Below are 20,973 nucleotides of genomic sequence, written 5' to 3' on the forward strand. Positions count from 1 at the left end.
GAGGCAGTGTGATTGTATTTGTTGCCATTTTGTTTTTTTACTTCAAAATAAGGTATGTGCAGTGTGCATAGGAATTTGTTCATGGTTTTTTTTGTTTTTTTTTTAAACTATAGTCCAGCCCTCCAATGGTCTGAGGGACAGTGAACTGGCCCCCTGTTTAAAAAGTTTGAGGACCAAAAAAAAAAAAAGTTTGAGGACCTCTGCAGTGAGTCTGCTGAGAATTTTAGAATAGCAGAAGTTGTAAATGTTGGATGATAACATCAGTCATCCATTTCATCTCTTTTTTTTTTTTTTTTTCTACATTTAAGAAAATAAATTATAACTGACTTATTCACTCTCTGGTATCAGTTGTAGGAAATGTTTTCTTAGTCCTCAGCAAAAAAAATAAATAATCGCATGTACACTAACAAGTTATTTATATTTACCTATTCCTCTACCTATCTTGTCTGTCCAATTTTTACTATTTTGCAGCTGTGTTCTGGGAAAGGTGCAATGAGCTCCAGGACATAGAGAAGATTATGGCTCAGATTGAAAGGGGAGAGGCAAGAATTCAAAGAAGAATAAGTATCAAAAAAGCACTTGACACAAAGGTACTTTGCACGTTAGTAAATATGATAGTTAAGAAAATAGCTCCTGTCTGTGAATGTGAGAATTAAAAGCAACTTCTTAAAAGGAAAAGAAACAAGGGTTCAAAATTTAAAACTTTTTCAAGGAAAAATTTTCAAACCTAAGTGTTCTGAACAGAATTTACCTTAGTATTAGACAGATATTTTAATCAAATACACTAGGATTACCTCCCTACTAAGTAGTATCAGAAACTTTGAGTCTGTATTTCTTTTTATATTAATAATAAAGACGATAAAGGTTTTTTAGGGCAAAGCTTATATAAAACAGTGTTCTGGATAGAATATTCGTATTTGAAATGCAGCATTTATGGCTAATTATACTAAAGCTGACTTTGAAATACTGACTATATAGGGTTTATATTTTGTATAATATAAAATCTGACTTTTACAGATTGGACGGTACAAAGCACCTTTTCATCAGCTGAGAATATCATATGGTACTAACAAAGGAAAAAACTATACTGAAGAAGAGGATCGTTTTCTGATCTGTATGCTTCATAAACTTGGATTTGACAAAGAAAATGTTTATGATGAATTGCGGCAGTGTATTCGCAACTCTCCTCAGTTCAGATTTGACTGGTTTCTTAAGTCCAGAACTGCAATGGTGAGTGCTCAAGGTTTTTTTTGTATAAAAAGAGTTCACAGTAAGTATATTCCTTAAGGTTACTTTTAAAACTCTTGGAAACAGATTTTTTTTTTTTTTTTTTTTTTTTTTGAGGCAGAGTCTCTCACTTCATCACCCTGTGTAGAGTGCCTTGGTATCACAGCTCACGGCAACCTCTAACTGTTGGGCTTAAGCAGTTCTCTTGCCTCAGCCTCCCAAGTAGCTGGGACTACAGGTGCCTGCCACAATGCCTGGCTGTTTTTGTTGCAGTTGTCATTGTTTAGCAGGCCCAGGCCAGGTTTGAACCCTCCTGCCTTGGTGTATGTGGCCAGCACCCTAACCACTGAGCTTCAGGCGCCAAGCCAAGGAAGCAGATTTTTGTTGTAGTATTTTTTTTTTTTTTAAACTTTAGACTTTAGATTTATTTAGGGCTGTTTGCACATGTTTATAGAATAGTTTACTCTAAAAGATGACAAGATAGTTCCCCCCCAGTGAGACCCTGGCCTAAATATATTTTTGCTTTATTTATATAGCAAGAGGATAACATTAAACATGGAAGCTTTCAATTTGTGGTACTGAATGATGATCTACACAGGGCATCCTTCAAAGGCTACAATTAAGGACCCACCTAGCTTTTCAGCAATACAAGCCGCAATAAGGTCTTCTGGCCCATTTGCTTGACATTCATGTTTTATGCATTGAAATTTCTTTTTGATTGCATCCTTGGAGCTTGCATAGATCATTTTACTTTTCAGAGGTGCTAGTTCTGGTGCCCACAAAAAGAACATGAACTCTTCTTTTCTGGACTTTGGTTTCAAAGCTCGCATCATACAAAGCATAGTGACAATCTTTTTCAGGAAGCATTCCCACAAAATGCTTGAAAGGATCAGTAATGGTCACACCAATATCTCCAACCAAGATCTCTTTCCCTTCTTCTACAATGATGCACTTTTTGTCGGCACTGAGACAAAAAAATGACAGCCTTCTTTCTTTTTTTGATTTCTTCTGGTAACTTTCATGTCATAAAAAATGCGACATACTTCATTAGCAACTTGCACTCCTGAGGCCATCTTTGCCTCGGTGGTCGCAGGGACTGGGAAAGGGAGACGGCGGGCGCGGAGACTGCAGAGCGTCCTCTTCACAGCAGCAGGCCCAGAGACCGAGAGCTTGTTGTAGTATTTTTAATATCATAGTCTAAATAATTTCCTAGAAAACAAAAACCACATCCACAGTTAAAACACCCATTATCAAGGATAGCTTAGAAAGTTTATTGGTTTCATACTTTAATATTACACATCTCTTAATGTTGTATATGATAGGACTAGTTTTGCAGGTTCTAAGTGGGAGGAAATGTCACCATCAGTTTTAGCTTCTGAATGTGATAACTGTTTGGTTTTGCAAATGAACACATTTCTGTAAAGAAAAATATTTGCTGCTTGCATCCAGGCACCTGTATATCAGATTGCTGAATCTGGGTTATTTTTACATAGCTTAATGTAGTAAAACACTATTTTTGTCAGTACTAGGTTTTGTTTTTATTCCCAATGTCTGGCTGTTTCTGACCATGGTTTTCATTTCTAATGACCTAAAACTCAAATTCAGAAAAGTCTATAGTTTTTATGGATTGCTTCTTTTTTTCCTTATTTCACCAACTTTGAACTTCAGCTTGTGTTCTGCAGGATCATGATAATGCTGAAAAGATTCTGTAGTTGTAAGTTTGGGATATACTGAGAAAAACAAAGCTTAAATAATTCATAGTAAGATTTCTCATTGTATTTAAAGTATATTATTGCTCTGCGAAACAGTGGATAGTGTGCAGTTTTTTCTTATTTGACCACTGAAAAATTTTTTCAACTAGACATCAATACTGTTTTGTGATACCCTAGTTTGGGAAATTTATTTTTTGAGACAGAGTCTTATAATGTCACCCTCAGTAGAGTGTTCTGGTGTCATAGCTCACAGCAATCTCGAACTCTCGGGCTTAAGCAATTCTCTTGCCTGAGCCTCCAAGTAGCTGGGACTACAGATACCTGGTACAATGCCTGGCAACCTAGTTTGGGGAATGTACTAAACTAGCATGTAAAGCTACTTTGAAGATGAAAACATTGTATAAACATACAGTTAAAGACCGATTCAATTCTATGTGTTTGATTTTGTATCTTTTTTAAGTAGGCACTATTTCTTAATTTATTTTTTGAGACAGAGTCTCACTTTACCACACTTGGTAGTATGCCGAGGTGTTATACCTCATAGCTATTTCAAACTCTTGGGCTTAAGCGATTCTCTTGCCTCAGCCTCTCAGGTAGCTGGGACTACTAGTGCCTGCCACATTGCCAGGCTAGTTTTTTGGGGTTTTTTTTTTTTTTTTTTTTTTTTTTTAGATATAGCATCTTGTTCTTGCTCAGATTGGTCTTGAACTCTTGAGCTGAAGCGGTCCACCTGCCTCAGCCTCCCAGAGTGCAAGGATTACAAGCATGAGCCACCTCGCCTGGCTAGTAGGTGAAATTTATATAATTAATAAGAAATAATTTTGTAGTGATTATAACAAGACAATGTCATATTGATTTATCAGTATAGTACTGGTACTACAGTATTTCCTAACATGTTTCTTGTTAAGACATACAAAAAATGATAATATATATATGGCCTCTTGGTGATAAATAATTGAAGAATAGTCTTTGCTTAGGTGCCAAGAGGATTTATACCTTAGGCAGGCTGCCCAATCTATTTATTTCCCTGCCACACATTGAAAGAATAAGAGTTGTCTGGAACCACACATTAAATACACAAATACTAACCAAAACCAATGAGCAAAAGAAAAGGTCCATGCATACTTTCTGGGATATCTGACACTGCAAATGAGCAAAACAGTCCTCAAATAATCTACATGTGGTCTGTGGGCCACAGATTGGATATTCCTGCCTTAGCATATCTGTAACACATTATGTATATGTGTGGCACATTATACCTATTAAAGGAAACAGAACTTTGATGTAGTATATTGCCTTCTATTTCTGTATACTATTGAAGATCTCTGTACGCCTTATATGGTATTTTCTGCAAAGTAGTATTTTAAAAATGGTTTTGTTGTGGTTATTTGTGTAGTACTATCACTTATTAGAGGGGAAAACAAATAGGCTGGCACATTGGCTCACATTTGTAATCCTAGCACTTTGGAAGGCTGAGGCAGGAGGATTGCTATTGAGGCAAGGAGTTTTGAGACCAGCCTAAACAAGAGTGAGACCCCTGTCCATACAAAAAGAAAAATTACTAGGTGTGGTGGCAGGCATCTCTAGTCTCATTTGGCAAGTTAAGGCAGGAAGACTGCTTGAGCCCAGAAGTTTGAGGTTGCAGTGAGGTATGATGATACCACTGTACAGTAGGGTAGGCACCAGAGCCAACACGCTGTCTCAACCAAAAAAAGAAAAAAAAAAAATACTGGCTCTTTGAGGAAGGAGTTGCTAGCCAGCTGTGATGCACACACACTTAACTTAATGTTTCCTTCAGGCTTATCTATTTCAGGATTATACTTAAATTTTTTTCTGGAGACTGCGTAGTTTGCTACAGAGAGATGAGCTATAGAACTCACCATAATAGATTTTTTTTAAATTGGGTTATTTTTTTAAAATTGAGAAAGGTGGCAGATAGTACATTGACTACCATAATTCTAATCATAATACTTTGAAGGGAAAGATTATACATGCCTTTAAAAATTATAATTGTTTTTGATGTTCATGTGTCCACTATTAATTTGTATATTTGTTTGTTTTTTTTAGAGACAATGTCTTGGTTTATGGCTCAGGCTGGAGAGCAGTGAATGATCATAGCTCATAGCAACCTCAAGCTCCTGGGCTCATGTGATCACCTGCCCCAGCCTCCCTAGTAGCTGGTACTGCAGGAACGTGCTACCATGCCCAGCTAATTTTTCTTATTTTTTAGAAATGGAGTCTCACAATTATTGCCTGGACTGGCCTTGAACTCCCACCCTCTCAAAGTTCTAGGGTTGTATGTGTGAACCAAAGCCTGGCCCACTATTAATGTTTTTAAGTTTTGGACATAAATGGCACAGATGTTTTTGGGCAGAGATGTTATGTAGCATGTGTTACAGTATTGCATGTTTTATGAGGTGTTTAAACTTCATAAATCATTTACTTCAAAACAACAGTAAGTTTTTAAAGAATTGAGTAAAAACATTATGTATAAGTATCTTATTTTTAATCCTCAAAGCATGGATTGTGTGTGAAAATGTATTCCTTTTCCTTGTTTTTATCTATTGGGGATATATGATTGATTTTATATTGCCCTCTTACAACATACCTTTGTTTTAAAATTGAAATCATTAAACATGTAGATTGAAAATACAAGTTTACTATGTCTGTAACTCAGGAGCTCCAGAGGAGATGTAATACCTTAATTACCTTGATTGAAAGAGAAAACATGGAACTAGAAGAAAAGGAGAAGGCAGAGAAAAAGAAACGAGGACCAAAGCCTTCAGTAAGTATTAATGAATACGTAGATATGTATGTTATGTAAATTGGAATTCTTACCGTTTTTCTTTTTAAGTATTTGAACACTAGTTGACTATCATTGATGTGTTACTTTTCTTTCTCTAATAAATAACAGTCTTGAATCACATAAAAGCATAAATTGAAGTTAATTGCATTATATGGGGAAATCATCACTTCGTGATGGTATTCCATAATATGATGATTTGTGAAAGTCTATCTCGTGACTGCCAAGAGCGTAAGCTTCTCTTTGGGAGTACAAGTTATTTTAAAAAAATTTAAGGAATATTAGGAAAGTAAGTGGTTTCATGACCTTTACTTAGCTTAGAAGCTCAATTTATTGTTATAGTTATGTCTTAGCAATGTGGAGATAAACATTTTAAGGGAAAAAAGTCCTTTTGTCATTTAATAATAATTTATAAAGTCATGAGTAAATGAGTATCTATAGATAATATCTGGTAGTTATGTAACTTCCTTTTAAAAACTCAAAGAAATACTTCTTAATACTGCTTTCTTTTGGGAAGACATGTTTATTCGACATACTGATTTACTACTGTTAATTCTCAGTTCTTATTTTGTTATTAGCTTTAAATATTTTTACTGTGTAAGTAAAATAAGTAGATAGGATATTTGGAGGCTTGATAGTTTGTTTTCAAATATATATATATTGTCTAAGAGAAAAATCTCATGCTTACTGTGTAAGTTATTACTGAAGTGCCATATATGTCTGTGAATATATTTTATGTTTATATTTATACTTTTCAAGAAAAGTAACCGTTCTGTTTATTTGTAGACACAAAAACGTAAAATGGATGGAGCACCTGATGGTCGAGGAAGAAAAAAGAAGCTGAAACTCTGAATACATTTTTGTTTTGTAATCACTAACTTTAAACCAGTAGTTCTTTAATTTACGGGTCTTCCTAAGATGTACTGTACCATGCTCAATTGTTGTCATTCAAAGACATCAGGTTCATCTGTTTACTGAGCTAGAAACATAGTATGTAGTTTCACTTTTTTAAATGCAACAGCTGTGCTGAAATTTTTTTATCATTAACACTTGAAGTAATAAAATAGGCTTCATTTATTAATAAATGTTTCATTTGATTTATTTTTCTATTATAGTTCCATTTGTGAAGATTGTGACTTTATCAAAGCAAACAAGTTACAAAAAAAAATTGCAAATAACAGTTGTCTCTTAACGCTTCACTTAGTTGTATAATTGTTTTAATTCACTTTGCCTTTGCAGAAATTTGGGTATTTTCTTTGTAGTGCTATTGCGTCTCATCTGGAAAGATTATGTAAATTGCATTCTCCTTATTGTGAGGGTAGAATGGGGGGGGAAAAGGCAAGACAAGTTATAATAAATTCTATGCATATTTCTGTTATGCTTTCTGTTTTTATAGATGGCTCTGAAGTGAATATGCCCTATTCTCTTTTGGAAGAATGGCCTTTTAGTTGTATAGCCAAAGACATTTAGTATTTTCCGGTTCCTTAAGGTGTTACTGTACCATTTTGTAAAAGGAATATTATTATTATTTTTTTTAATGTTTGGTAAATATTTTGACAAATGACCTTCTGAAGCAACCACAACTTAGATAATGTAGGAACTAAGGTAATTTTTTTTTTTTTTTTAATTTTGAAAGACCCAGCCAAAATAAGGTGTGAATTTGTTGTATTGTTAAATGAAATTGGTAACAAATGTATTCCCTCCCACCATATAGCATTTTTCAGTTTTAGAATAAATGAAAATTTTATTTTATTATATTTTAAAATATCTTCTAAGTGTCAGCAGCAAAACTGACTATAATTCCAGTTTTTGTTTTGTATGGACAGACTTGATAAACTGGAAACCTTGAAGCAGGAATACCCAAGTTGTAGTGTCAGGATTTTAGCTGTACCAGAGGCCTTTATGTGCTACACATAATTTGTATAAAGTTTTATATGTGCAAATTGGGTACATAAACAGTTCTCCATTTTTCTAAGGGAATGCAATAAATGTAGCATCGTGAATAAATATAACTTTTATAATCCTTAAAGTGGTCTTTTCTTTCCATTTCTTCTCTTGGTTTTTATTCACTTTTTTGCTTAGGATACTGTCTTTTTTCTCTTTACATAGATTTATTCTCAGCTTTCTACTAGTTGTTTTCATCTGCCCACATGTGATTGAGAGTCTTTTTAAAACGCTGATTTCCATAGTATTACTAATACTATTTAGTAGGCAGAAATGTGGGATTACTGTCCTTAATGTCAAGCAAAATAGTGTTTATGGCAAGCTGTAGAGTAATTTGAATTTATTCATTGCTCCCCGAAAATTAACTTCTGTATAATGTTATCTTCTTAAAAAGTTAAAGATCTAGGCTGTAGTGTATGCACAAGTTGAGGAATGGTTACCTTTTTCATGAAAGGAAGACTAATTTTTAAGAGTTGTGACCTCATTATTGGAAGAAATAATTGGAAAAAAGGGCTTGGATGTGGTGGCTTACACCTGTAAGCCTAGCCATTTGGAAGGATCCCTTGAGCTCAGGTGTCTAGTTAAGTGTGATAGCAAAAGATTATAAACCAGTCAGTGTAATACTTTTCACCTTAACCAGCTAACCAATTTGTTGATATGTTTCAAATAACTTTTATTTCCTCAAATAGAACCATTCTTGATAGTGTTATTTGACTCTATGATTATATATAATTTTTAAAAAACTGTTGTATTAATTTCTTCCTTTTAAAGATTTGCATGTCCTAGAGTAATTGACAGGTTAGGTGTAGTAACATTTTAAGGGACATTTATAACACCTACTGTTCACCTATTTGACACTATTTATTTTTCAGTATTTCTGTGTGAGAATTCATTCATTGAGTGGATTCAAGTTGTAGGAGTTGAAAAAGTATGAAGTGGTTGAATCAAGTGCAAAATGCAAAATACACATTCCTGTTGTGCAGCCAGAGTTTAGAATCACTGCTGAAGGCTGGGCAGTTGCTGCTCACAGTCAACCGTGACAGCAGAAACAGTGGCTGGCATTCTCCTGTCTTACCCATACATGTTTCCCTCTTCTGCACCCACTTTCTTTTCTGTGTTTGACTCAGGTATCACTCAGCCCTGCAAGTTTCATTTTTAACAGGTGTTACCTGAGATACATTTTGAAAACTGAGCACGGTAATCTGGGCCTACTGCGATATGCTCTTAACCTTCATCTGGGAGCTTGCTAGAAATGCAGACTCTCAGGCCTCATGCCCAGCCTGCTGAATTAGATTCAGTATTTTAATAAGATTCTCAAAGGTGATTTACATGCATAGTGCAATTTGAAAAACACTACTTTATTTTGCCAAAGCAAAGCAAAATGAAACTTAATAGCTGCAACGAACGTTACTCAGATTAACATGATGTCATCAAGGTAATATGGATCCCCCCTTTTTAACATAGATGTGGAAAATTATTTAATAGTGTTGCAGAGAAAATCTTTTTATCTTGAATTTTGATAATGCAGTTTACCAGAGGTTTTTCTATGCCAACGTTTTATATGCCAGCGTTTGAGTTACAGTGTTTGAAGTATATCAGAGCATCAGTGGTCCACTGTGGTCCTAGGACCAGCAACCCTCGCAGCACCTGGGAACTTATTACAAACAGATTTTCAAATAATACTCTGGTCCACTGAATCTGAATCTTGGTGCATAGCCTCCAGCAATTTATGTCTTTAGCTCTCCAGGCATACGGAAATTCAAGTAGTTTTGGGGAAAGCATCAGAGAGTACTCTATCATGACAATGTTCCTGCTAAGTCCTCTCATGGAACAAGAGTAGTATACGGTATAACTCAGCAGTAAGAGACCAGATGTGCCCCTCGAAATGGGCATGGTGTAGTTCTTAGGATCCATACCTATAATTTCTAGTCCTGTTGCTCATGATCCTGGCCACTTGGGAACAGGTCTAGACCGTGCCCAGCCCTTTCTCCTCATTCTTAATTAAGAAAAATTATGGGGAGTTCCTTCAAAAGAAGACTGAACTTAGTTTCTTCCTAGCAGCACCTAACCTTTACAAAAATCAACATTGACCTTCTCATTGTACCTGTATAGTACTGGGGGCTGGTGCTTGGTAAGTGAATGAATAGTTTCAAGTGATGTGATGAGATTTTGGGCACCTTACAGAGGTCTCTCCAAGCTTACCTTGAAGTTCTTACTCTGCTGGGCTGTAGACCCTATCTCTCCACAGGATGGCAGTGTCATACACACAGGTGGGCTGTGGCTCCCACTAGGTCAGAGTGCCACCAGCTACCAACTATGGCCAAGGAGTGAAAGATGTAGGAGACAAAGAGGCACACGTGGAGTCATGCAGGACTGGGCCAGTGTAACACCTGAAAGGTGAGAATACAAGATTAGAATCTTCCTAAGTATGGACTGGAAACCTCCTTGGTCTTCTAGCATTAAGACTTAAACAGGAGATAAATCATCCCTTCAATAATTATTATTTTTTTTTGTAGAGACAGAGTCTCACTTAATTGCCCTCAGTAGAGGGCCGTGGTGTCGTCACACAGCTCACAGCAAACTCCAACTCCTGGGCTTAGGCAATTCTCTTGCCTCAGCCTCCCGAGTAGCTGGGACTACAGGTGCCCGCCACAATGCCCTTTTTTTTTTGTTGCAGTTTGGCTGGGCCATTTTTTGTTGCAGTTTGGCTGGGACCGGGTTTAAACCCTCCACCCTCGGTATATGGGGCTGGTGCCCTACCCACCGAGCCACAGGTGCCGCCCCCCTTCAATTATTTGCAACTCTCCCTCAGTTCAAATCACCTGTTTTTTTCGTTTTGGGGGGTTTTTTGCTTGTTTATTTTTTGCTTTTGCTTTTTCCATTACTCCAATTGCACATCATGGGTTGATGTTGACACCTTGCAAGCACATTTTTCTATTGCATGGGTGACCCTGCTTGGTGTCTGACTTGTTATATTCTGTCCTAGATATTTGCTAACAGATATAATTTTAGGAGCAGAATTCATCTTTCCATTTTAGAGGCCAGAAAACCAATAAAGAATGGCATTAAGAAATTTGATTCCTGACTATATTATAAATAAATTGTTGAAGGTAATTTTCAAAGCTTTCCACATCCGTCCCTTCCCTCTCCTACAGCTGTCTAACCTGCTGCTTATTTTTCCCAAAGGAGGATATAAGGAAGCTTTGGGCTCACGGTAATGCTCCTGGGTACATCTCAGCCGTGATATTTCTGCACCAGGTATGGCTACTCATTTTACTTTTACACTTGAGCCCATTAGAACACTACCGTTAAATTGCTTTAAAGAGGTACCCTAGGTGAAACATATTCTTCTTAGTATAAAGCAGTTGTTCTCAACATTCCTAATGCTGTAGCCCTTTAATACAGTTCCTGTGGGTCATGACCTACAGGTTGAGAACTGCTGGCATAAATTATCTCAAGAATGGAAAAAATAGTATCCAATGTACTCAGTACTAATATGAATCCAATATATAAATAACTATATACCCACACGAAAGAAAAAACATGAGTATAGTCTAGTGAGAGGGAGAGGAGAGTGGGGAGAGCAGAGTGGGGAGGAGGAAGGGTGATCCAGTGGCAGGGTCTCACCTAATGTGCACAATGTGAGGGTGTTCAGCACACCACCAGGTGAAGGGCTCACCTAAACTTGAACTTTACCTTAGAAACAAAACCAGTGTAACCTTAACATTTGTACCCTCATATTAATCTGAAATTAAAAAAAGAGGTACCCAAGGTAATATTTTTGAAAAGATACTTCACTTTAAACTTAAAGGAAAAGGATTAGAAGTCTAAAAGGCTTTAGGAAAAATCTTTTAAATCATTCTTTGTTAGATGTGGTGAGCACTGGGCTAGCAGTCAGGAGAGCAGAGTCATACCCTCAGCTCCAACACACCCGGTATGATGCTGGGAAAAATGATTTGCAGAAATTGAGTGGGAGCTCACCATTTGGAAGTGTTTTTGCTTGTATGTTTCAGTTGAATCATCCCACGCTTCAGTTTCCTCAGCTTCTGCAATTCTTTGTTTAACTCCTTATCAATGTGCTATGAGTATGTGCCCGTCAGCAGACTTGCAGGCACTTTAGTTCACACTATTTTTATGGCAAGATGTGGAAGAAATGTGGAATCGGGAGTCAGATTATGTGAGTTCAAATCTTAGCTCTACCCCTTGTTACCTGAGTGACTCAGAGATGGTTTTGGTCTCATTATGGGATGTTAATAAGTACTTCACATGGGATGATAGAGGATTAAATGAGAACATGTTAAGGAAGCATTTTGTAAACTCCACGTAAGGCAACTGGTGAGAGTGACTACATTGGGGCCTAAACTTCCATTTGGAATTTCAGTTCTGGGACTGCCTGTCCAATTAGTTGGGTTAGCTGGGGGCCACTCACCCATAGAAATTCTCTGAGCCTTTAATGTATTGTTCTGTCCCGAGTGAAAGAACATAGATTGCCACTGTGTTCCAAATCTTCCCCTGGTCCCTCAGTCCTCTTCTCAGAAGCATATTTGACCTTCAGTGCCCATAGAGCCACCCTTTTGAGTCAGCAGTTTGGACATGTTCCAATAACTGCTCAATTCCCAGAGGCAGCCCTCTAGCTTGAGGATCTGGTAAAGGCAGAGGGTGCGAGGAGGTATAAGAGAGGTGCTGTACTGGTAGGGGACACTCTGCCCAAGGACTTCAGGGTGCATGGCATGTGTCCTGGTGAAGCCATGCTTGATGTGGAGCTGGCTCTTGTCCAGAAAACTGGAGCACTTGTGGTTTCCCACATAGGTGCCATCGGGTCATTGGTGCCATCAGGGCTGAGAGCCCTGGAGCATTCCTGGAACACAGGGAGGCAGCCTGCAAAGGGCAGAGCTTGGGAATAGGGCTGCAAAATGGGGGTCTCACCTGTGCCTTCAGCTATTCCAGTGGCCTGAGGCGTGGCCCTGAGGTCCCCCTTCTCTTCTCATACTTACGCCTTTGGTTTTGTGGTAACACCCACTACCATCCATGTTCAGCATTATAGTTATTTTGGTCAGATTGGAATAGTCAGGGTCATCAGACCAGGTATATAGAATCTTAACTAAGGACTAATAAGAATAAAAAAGGGAATAGTAATTACAGTTTGCTGAATGCCTAATGAGTACTAGTGTGCACCCATCACATTTATTCCCAACAGTCTTAACAAAGGAGATGTTCTCATTTTGCAGATGAAGGAACTAAGTCATAGACACAATTACCTCTGTAAATTATTGACTTCTATATTATAAAGGACGAAGGCTTGGATACATTGATTAATAATAATCTAATAATGTATTTCTCTCCAAAAATTCCTTGCCCAAAAGAGGTCTGGTTTCTTGTTGCTTCAACAAGATGAAAAAACATGGGAAGCCCTCAGTGGATGTACTCAGCTGACCCTCTGATTAGGACTTCTTTCAGGGGTCCTCCAACTATGGCCCATGGGCCACATGAGGTGGTGCGATTATATTTGTTCCCGTTTTGTTTTTTTACTTCAAAATAAGATATGTGCAGTGTGCATAGGAATTTGTTCATAGTTGTTTTTTTTTTTTAAACTATAGTCCAGCCCTCCAATGGTCTGAGGGACAATGAACTGGCCCCCTGTTTAAAAAGTTTGAGGACCTCTGTTTCCTTAGGAAGATGTAATTGTGGACACTGAATATCATAAACACACACATATGCACACAAACACATGCATACTGAAATTATTTCATATTTGTTAACAATTATTTTTAAAAATGCAATAGATTTGTACTTAGAATGCCTTGAGAAAAGAAAGAGGAGGAAGTTCAAAAATATTTGTTACCTACCATGGCAAGACAGCTGTGGAAAGCTGAGAGGGGGTCTGGATCAAGTGAAAAACATTTATTAGGGCTGGAAATCATATCGCACAAAGTGTGCACTGATGTGATCCTATGGTCCGGGTAGTTTGCAGGGGCTTATACCTTCTGGAAGCCCTACCCTACTCAGCCCTTTTAACACAGACCACCTCGTGAATGGGGTGTTCTGTCTTTTAAAAAGTTGCTGTCCACTTCATATGCTGACACTAAGCATGCATTCTGTGTGTGGAAGTGCCTTTACCTTTGATTTAAAATTCTTTGAGGGCTGGGCACCGTGGCTCATGCTTGTCATCCTAGCACTCTGGGAAGCCAAGGCGGGTGGATCATTTGAACTCAGGTGTTCAAGGCCAGCCTGAACAAGACTGAGACCTCCGTCTCTACTAAGAAAATAGAAAAATTAGCCAGGCTTCATGGAGGGTGCCTGCCTACTTGGGAGGCAGAGGGAAGAGAATGGCATGAGCCCGGAATTTGAATTTACTTTGATCTCTGACACCATGACCACTCTAGCTGGCCCCCTAACCACTGAGCTATGGGCACGCAGCCTCAAAATACTTCTTATATATACGTATTACATGTATTATGTAGTGTATGCAATATACATGTAATTTATTTAAATATACATTAGAAATATATTGATACTGATAATATAAGGACAATATTGATAATCTTTAAAAATTATTATCTAGCATTTTAGATGATACTTACAGATCTTATAATACTTGGGGAATATTATTATATTTGTTATTATTACACAATATAGTATTGAGGACCAGAGTGAATTGGAGAGAACTAGAGCTTTAGAATGGGTTAATTTGCAATCCTGACTCTGCTACTGACACTGCTACAAAATGCCTAATTTCTTGGAATCTCAGTTTCATTATCTATAAAATTGTTATTTTTCCTGGGGATAAAAATACATAATGGATAGGAATGTTGTAAGAATTAAACGAGAATCGTGTATAAAGCACTTAACACAATTCCTGGTTGATGGTAAACTCAAAATAAATGAGAGAACTTACTGTTCAGTACTGTTGTGGGTTTAGAGACTGGAGTTGACATTTATAAAAACTTGTGATATCTTGGAAAGTTTAAAACAAATAAATCCATGTATCTTCCTTTTGTTTCTTTTTATTACATTATAATAAAATACAAAATATGTAAAAAAAAAGAAAATCCCTACCGTCAAATCCGGTTTAATGTACTCTTAGATTTTTTACACAAATGGAAAGTCATAGTATTATTTCAATGGTGAAGAACAAATGTAAAATGGGCCAACTTCCATAGGTTTTGAGTAGTTATAATTTTTTCCTTTCCTTACTGAGCCTGAGGGATTTCCTTTTGGGATAGCACCACTCACTGTCTTATTTGTTTACAGTAATAATTTGACTCAGAACCTCAAGACCTGCATCACCACTAGTGCTGACAACTTGAGGTATACACTGTGCCCTTGACTCAGCTTGGAAATAGATGATGTTGAGTATGATAGATTTCATGGTAGTGAACAAAGGACTGAAGTCTACGTCCCCCATTACTGCTGATGGGGGCCTCGATCAGCCACCAGTGTAGTGTCAGGGTATCTTTAGTGCTCCCTGCCAAGCAGAAGGTTCCTGTCTAATAGTCATTGGAAGACTTAGGATTACAGGCCTACAATAAGATAGAAAATGGGAGATGCATTCTTTTAATTTATGTCTGTATAGACTGAGGATAGCTCTGGCTGCAGAACAGACTAGAATACATGTAACCCTGGGATCTGAGCAAGAACCCTGTCTTATTTTAATGATGCAAATTTTCTATTTTAGTTCATTCTACATTTGTTGCATTAAAGTGTTTCAGAGAATTTCCAGATTACTGAAATCCTTCCTAAAGGATTTCAGATTACAGGGAAATAAGTAACCTAGAATAAGAGGCTTACAGAATTCATCTGCATCGTACTTTTGGCATTTGTTAGCTGAGAGGGCTGATGTGCAGAGGCTGAGCAAAGGACTAAAAATGAGAGCTTCTGTGGGAAATCTGCAGGATGGTTTGTACCGTTTTTGGTGGCAGATGTGTCATCATCCATGAGAAGAGACACCACTTAGGGCACCAGTGGGAGGATGACAAATGAAACTCTGTTTCTGCAATGTACACATTTGCTTTGGCCCTCTGAAATAGAGACATTTGTGCAAAATGGGTAAAATGTGTTCCCAGTGTTTTGCCATAGATTATATCAGTGTTCTGCTCTGTGATGTTTACTGACAATCCCAAAGTGATTATACCAGTTGAAGAACCTGTAGTCCTCACTTCAATGCATTAATTTTTCCTTTTGTCTATCAGATTTGATATAGACCACCTGGTAATGATGGTCACCCGAGATTCTTCAGAACCAGGACTACCAAATCCTACAGAGATTATCTGTATTGTTCACTTATGAGTTGTTATTGTGTAGCCATCACTTCCAGGTCCATTGTCCCAGCTTCTCTGATGCCCCACAAGGTGACCATGGGGGACCACATACCCTGGGCTCCTTTTTCCTGTAGCTCCCTATTGGGTCTGGTCAATGGGAGGTGTTGGCAAGAAAGCAGAATATAGGAGTGGAGAGCTGAGCTCCCCCCGCCCCCCCCCCCCCCACACCTACAGCTCCTACTGAGGGGATGACCCTTCACAAGGTTCCAGCGGTTCTTCCCAGGTACTGGCCACGCCACTCAGTCCCTGCTCTTCAGGACTTGTGCAGGTAATGGCTCCTCCTTACTGTTGGTCTTTCAGTAATTCCACATCCTTTCTTGGTTCCCTTAACCCTGCCCTTACCTCTGCAATACTCTCCTCATTAAGCACTCTTCAGTTAAATGCTTGTAAGGGTGCTTGCCATTTTCTTACCCCAGCTGACAGAAATGTTTTAGGAAGAATAGTACTTTGATCATACACTTAGAAATAAGAACTTTATTTTCTTATCTATGCACAATCTTTGGATACTTCCTGTGTGCCAGGTATGGTGTTAGGTACTGGCCACAAAAGAATTACATGACAAAGGCTTATTCTCTCTTGTACTGAAGATATTTTAGGAATGTACAATCTACAATCTGCTTTGAGACATCTATGTGGCTGCTTATTAATATCCTCAGTAAGGGAATAAGGTAGAATGTGAAACACTCCAGTCTCGTTTTCTTGTAGAACTACAGTATCCTTACATTGTCAAATCCAAGGTACTAATTTTTTTTACATCAGTAAATATTTTTTCCATGCATTTTAACATTTACAGGACAAATAGATCATATAACAATTAAGAACAATAAGTCAATAGTAAACTACTTAATTTCTAGAAAGATAGGTTAAGAGGAGTTCTGGAACTAAAGTCTTTGGTTAGTAGAGAATCACCACACAGATCACCAATTTTTAAGGAAGTATAATAAAATATTCTTAACACAAACCTACAGTAGAATTTTTTTTTTTTTTTTTTTTTTGCAGTTTTGGCTGGGGCTGGGTTTGAACCCGCCACTTCTGGCATATGGGGCAGGCGCCCTACTCCTTTGAGCCACAGGCACTGCCCAAATTTGAAAGTTTAATTAAAGAAGTTTAAGATACTGTTAGTCTTAAAGTCTACAGTAGACATTTCTTTTGGTTGTAATTTTCAACTTAAATTGCTAATGTAATATTATAAATGTGGTTTCTAGAAACTAGAACATACTCAGTCCTATATTTTTCCTATTGGCTGTGCAAATCCTTTAATGACAGAGGATTGAGGCATTGCAGAAGTCAATGTGTATTGAATACACGTGGTTACTAACAAAACCACAAAAGGTTATCTATCAGACAGTTCCTTAAAAGATTAATCATAGTGTCACTATATAATCTCCCAATTCCTGTCCAGGTATCTACCCAAGAGAAATGAGAGCATTATGTCGACATAAAAACTTGTATGTGAGTGTTCCTAACAGCATTATTCATGATAACCTCAAGGTGGAAACAACTCAAATGTTTATCAATGAATGATTGGATAAATAAAATATGTTATATCCATGAAGTGGAATATTATTTAGCCATGCAGAAGAATGAAGCACTGATATGTGCTACAGTGTGGATAAACCTTGATAACATTACGCTAAATGAAAGAAGCTAGTCCATGAAATGCATGGAGTTTATTTTTTCTTCGAAGTAAGTAAAAAGCTCAATGAGCAGAATCAAAAACAGTATATGCTTGAGCTTTAGAGAATGTGCATTTGTGTATATATATATTTTTCTTTCTTGCAAAGAAAGAAAAAAATTAGCTAACAAATTACATATTGCTTCCAGATGGCTAATTAGCAAGATGAAATATGATTTCAGTTTTCATTAGAGATACTGGTAAAATTTATAAGTATTTGTAAGTTCCCAATTTATTTATATATATATATGAGGAGTAATGTGAGTAATGACTAATGAGCTCAATTTTCCATAGTGTACAAATTCCATTCTTGGTAGGAAATCAGGCATATTTTACTTTTTTAGGCCACTAGATTTCTTTCCTTACTCAGCTATAGACTACACTGTAGGCTACATAGAATACATTAGGTTTAATCCTAGAACCCTGAAAAAATGTACTTTTGCTTCCCTATCATATCTTAATGGGTGGAAACTGGAAATGGAACAGACTGACTTCATAAAACACGCTGTAATATCTGCAGAAAAAGGATGAATGTTGGCTTGAGAATATATTAAGTAATGTCTGAAACTGAAATTTTAAGTTTTGCATAAGAAATACCTAAAAGATAATAATGAGGCATGAAAGTGTAGTTTTCAAAATAACTTGGAAACTTTGATTATCTGGCATGAGTGGAGTCGTATTAATGGTCATATTATCAAATTAAAATTAGTTAAGAACTAATTAGGCAGTTTGGGAACTATGCAAATCATCTACTTTTCTTTCTTCTCCTTTCTGCTATTTGCATTTTAAATCACTTTATTTTTAATTATCTTTTTTACAAAAGAGTGTAGAATGGGGAGTCAGTGAAAAATTTCCCTACCTAAGCAGCTCTGATAAAGACTCATGGAGGAGAATTGAACCCTTGGCAAAAAAGAGATTTAGGATTATCTGCATTTCAGACAGGGCATCCACATCTCAATAACCTGAAAAAGCAAGAGTGTATGTGCGTGTGTGTATATGTTTATGTGTATATATATGTATGTATAGTTGAAAAGTGCTTCAGTCCAGTATCAACCAGTAAAGGGAGGTTGATGCTTTGATATTAACTGTTGATTTGATTGATGGCAGTGTGTTTCACTGACCTTGGAAACAAAGTAAAATAGAACAAGGATAACAAGAATACAATCGCATTCTTTGTGGGCTCAATCCTTCTCTGTGTGTGTCTATCTATATATATATAACTATATATATATAGATAGACACACACACACACACATATATATCCCCATGCAGTCACATAAATTATATTTGCACATATTACCAGAATATAACACTAATGATAGCACAATGTCATTGATATCCCAGAGCTGTTGAGATCTAGAAACAGTAGAGCTTCATTCTGTGGCTGGGGAGAGGTGTTTTTGGCGTTTTCCCCCTTTAGTCTTTCAATGAAAGGAATTACAAGCACTGCTTACAGTCATGAATGGTGTCACTGATGAAAACGGTGGTTTTATTCGGTTCCCCAAGTGCTGCACCCACAGGCATTTGGAGAAGTAATTCAAACTTCTCTGGACCTTCCAAGATGGGCTGTCCCACGTCATCAAGGATTGTCACTTTGAACGTCTGCATGCGTATTCCTGGGGCAAAATCCAGATTTCGGCTGATGCCAACATAATCTATTCCAGCTAGTGGGAGAAGAAAAGGCACTAGTGAGACTGCAGGGTTTATTGCTGTAAGTTTTCCTTTAGAGAAAAGTAAGGTTGCATCAACTCTGTCCCATCCTCCTTTGTACTCAGCACCCCCAGAATCGCATTTTATGGGCGTAATCCCTGGGAAGGGGAAACTTCCGTATTCTACCAAATGCCACGTGGCCCCTCCCTCCATGCCCATGCACCTCCTCAGGGCTCTGCATGTTACCTTCCACACACTTCCACAAAGACCCTACTGATTATACTGAAGGCAGCTTCAACTTGAAATGAAAGACTTGATTTAAAAAATTTTTAACTTTGAAGGTAAAAATCATGAATTCTATTTTGACAAGGTTTTCACTCATTCACCTTTGCCAGACATCTGGTTGAATCGCGCAATATTACACTCAATTTTACTCAGCCATGATGTTTTACCATTCTCTGAGTTGTTATGAATCATTTTTGCATGCTGGCCTATCTGACCATACAGCTTATTTATTACTTATTTGAAAAGTCATCAAATGTAATGACAGTAACATATGAGATGGACTTACATGGAAACTCCTGCGTGATTGATACTGGCACACTATTCTAAATTACACATGTCCTGTAATATGCACACTATTCTAAATTGCACATGAACTTTATGGATACCCTGTATATTTTTTTAGACAAAGTCTCATTCTATTGCTCAGGCTAGAGGGCTATGGTATCAGCCTAGCTCATGGCAACTTCCAACTCTTGTTGGATTTTCTTGCCTCAGCCTCCTAAGTAGGTGGGACTACAGGTGTCCATCACAACGCCTAGCTAGTCTTTCTGTTTTTAGTAGAGACAGCATCTTGCTTTGCTTAGGCTGGTCTCAAACTCCCAAGCTTAAGGGATCCACCCGCCTCAGCCTCCCAGAGTCAAGGGTTACAGGCATGAGCTGCCTCACTTGGCCTCCCGAGTGATATAAATTAATACATAAATAAATTGAGGAAGATAATATTTGCATTGCTTCAACTTATCTCTCCCATAAAACACTTATTAATTGCAAAGGGAAAAAGTAACATTAGAGTGGGGAAACCTGTCAGATAACCACTTTACTCAGGTGATCAAAGTTAACACTGCCAGTAATGGGATATTTGAAATGGTGTGCCATGTGGTGGAATGCAATGAGAACACAGTATTATCCTTGTGATAGTCCTGCTAAAGATGCATAACCAGGGTCTAACTATGAGGTAGACACACCCAAACTGGGAGGATGTTCAATAACACAAAAACTGGCTTGTAATTTTTAAAACCATCAAGGTGATGAAAGTCAAGAAAGGACAAAGGTACTGGTGTAGATTAAAGGAAATTAAAGCATATGTGACAACTAAATTGAATGTGTAATTCTGAACTGAATTCTTTTCGTATAAATAATGTTTTGGGAACAATTGGTAGAAATTAAATGAGTTCTGAAGATTAGACTGTAGAAGTATTCACGTTAATTCCTGATTATATGCTTGTTTTCTGGTTATATAGAAGAATGTCTTTCTAGGAATTACTAAGTTTTCAGAGAGGTGGTTCCAAACTTACCCTCAATGGTGAGGAAAAAGAAATTTCACTGTGCTTTTTATAGTGGTTTTCAACCTTCCTAATGCTG

At 37.4% G+C, this 20,973-nt stretch overlaps 2 protein-coding genes and 1 pseudogene across 3 annotated transcripts in view; 1 reads left to right on the top strand and 2 right to left on the bottom strand.

Annotated features, from left to right (window-relative positions):
- Window positions 1-7,766, top strand: part of SMARCA5 (SWI/SNF related, matrix associated, actin dependent regulator of chromatin, subfamily a, member 5) — a 39,741-nt gene extending 31,975 nt beyond the window's left edge. Inside the window, exons 21-24 of the mRNA XM_053582190.1 lie at window positions 472-590; window positions 1,018-1,230; window positions 5,617-5,724; window positions 6,529-7,766. Of these exons, the coding sequence (XP_053438165.1) occupies window positions 472-590; window positions 1,018-1,230; window positions 5,617-5,724; window positions 6,529-6,594 (506 nt within the window). The 3' untranslated portion in view covers window positions 6,595-7,766. The remainder of the gene's footprint in view (window positions 1-471; window positions 591-1,017; window positions 1,231-5,616; window positions 5,725-6,528) is intronic.
- LOC128580083 (destrin-like) lies at window positions 1,720-3,591 on the bottom strand (annotated as a pseudogene). Its single transcript, XR_008378441.1, has one exon. The product of XR_008378441.1 is annotated as a destrin-like (transcript).
- An 11,350-nt stretch (window positions 7,767-19,116) lies between the features above and the next one.
- FREM3 (FRAS1 related extracellular matrix 3) overlaps window positions 19,117-20,973 on the bottom strand; it is a 109,275-nt gene continuing 107,418 nt past the window's right edge. Inside the window, exon 8 of the mRNA XM_053597733.1 lies at window positions 19,117-19,343. Coding sequence (XP_053453708.1) covers window positions 19,117-19,343 — 227 coding nt within the window. The remainder of the gene's footprint in view (window positions 19,344-20,973) is intronic.

The sequence above is a fragment of the Nycticebus coucang genome, chromosome 1 (genome assembly GCF_027406575.1).
Source record: "Nycticebus coucang isolate mNycCou1 chromosome 1, mNycCou1.pri, whole genome shotgun sequence".
Taxonomy (NCBI): Eukaryota; Metazoa; Chordata; class Mammalia; order Primates; family Lorisidae; genus Nycticebus; species Nycticebus coucang.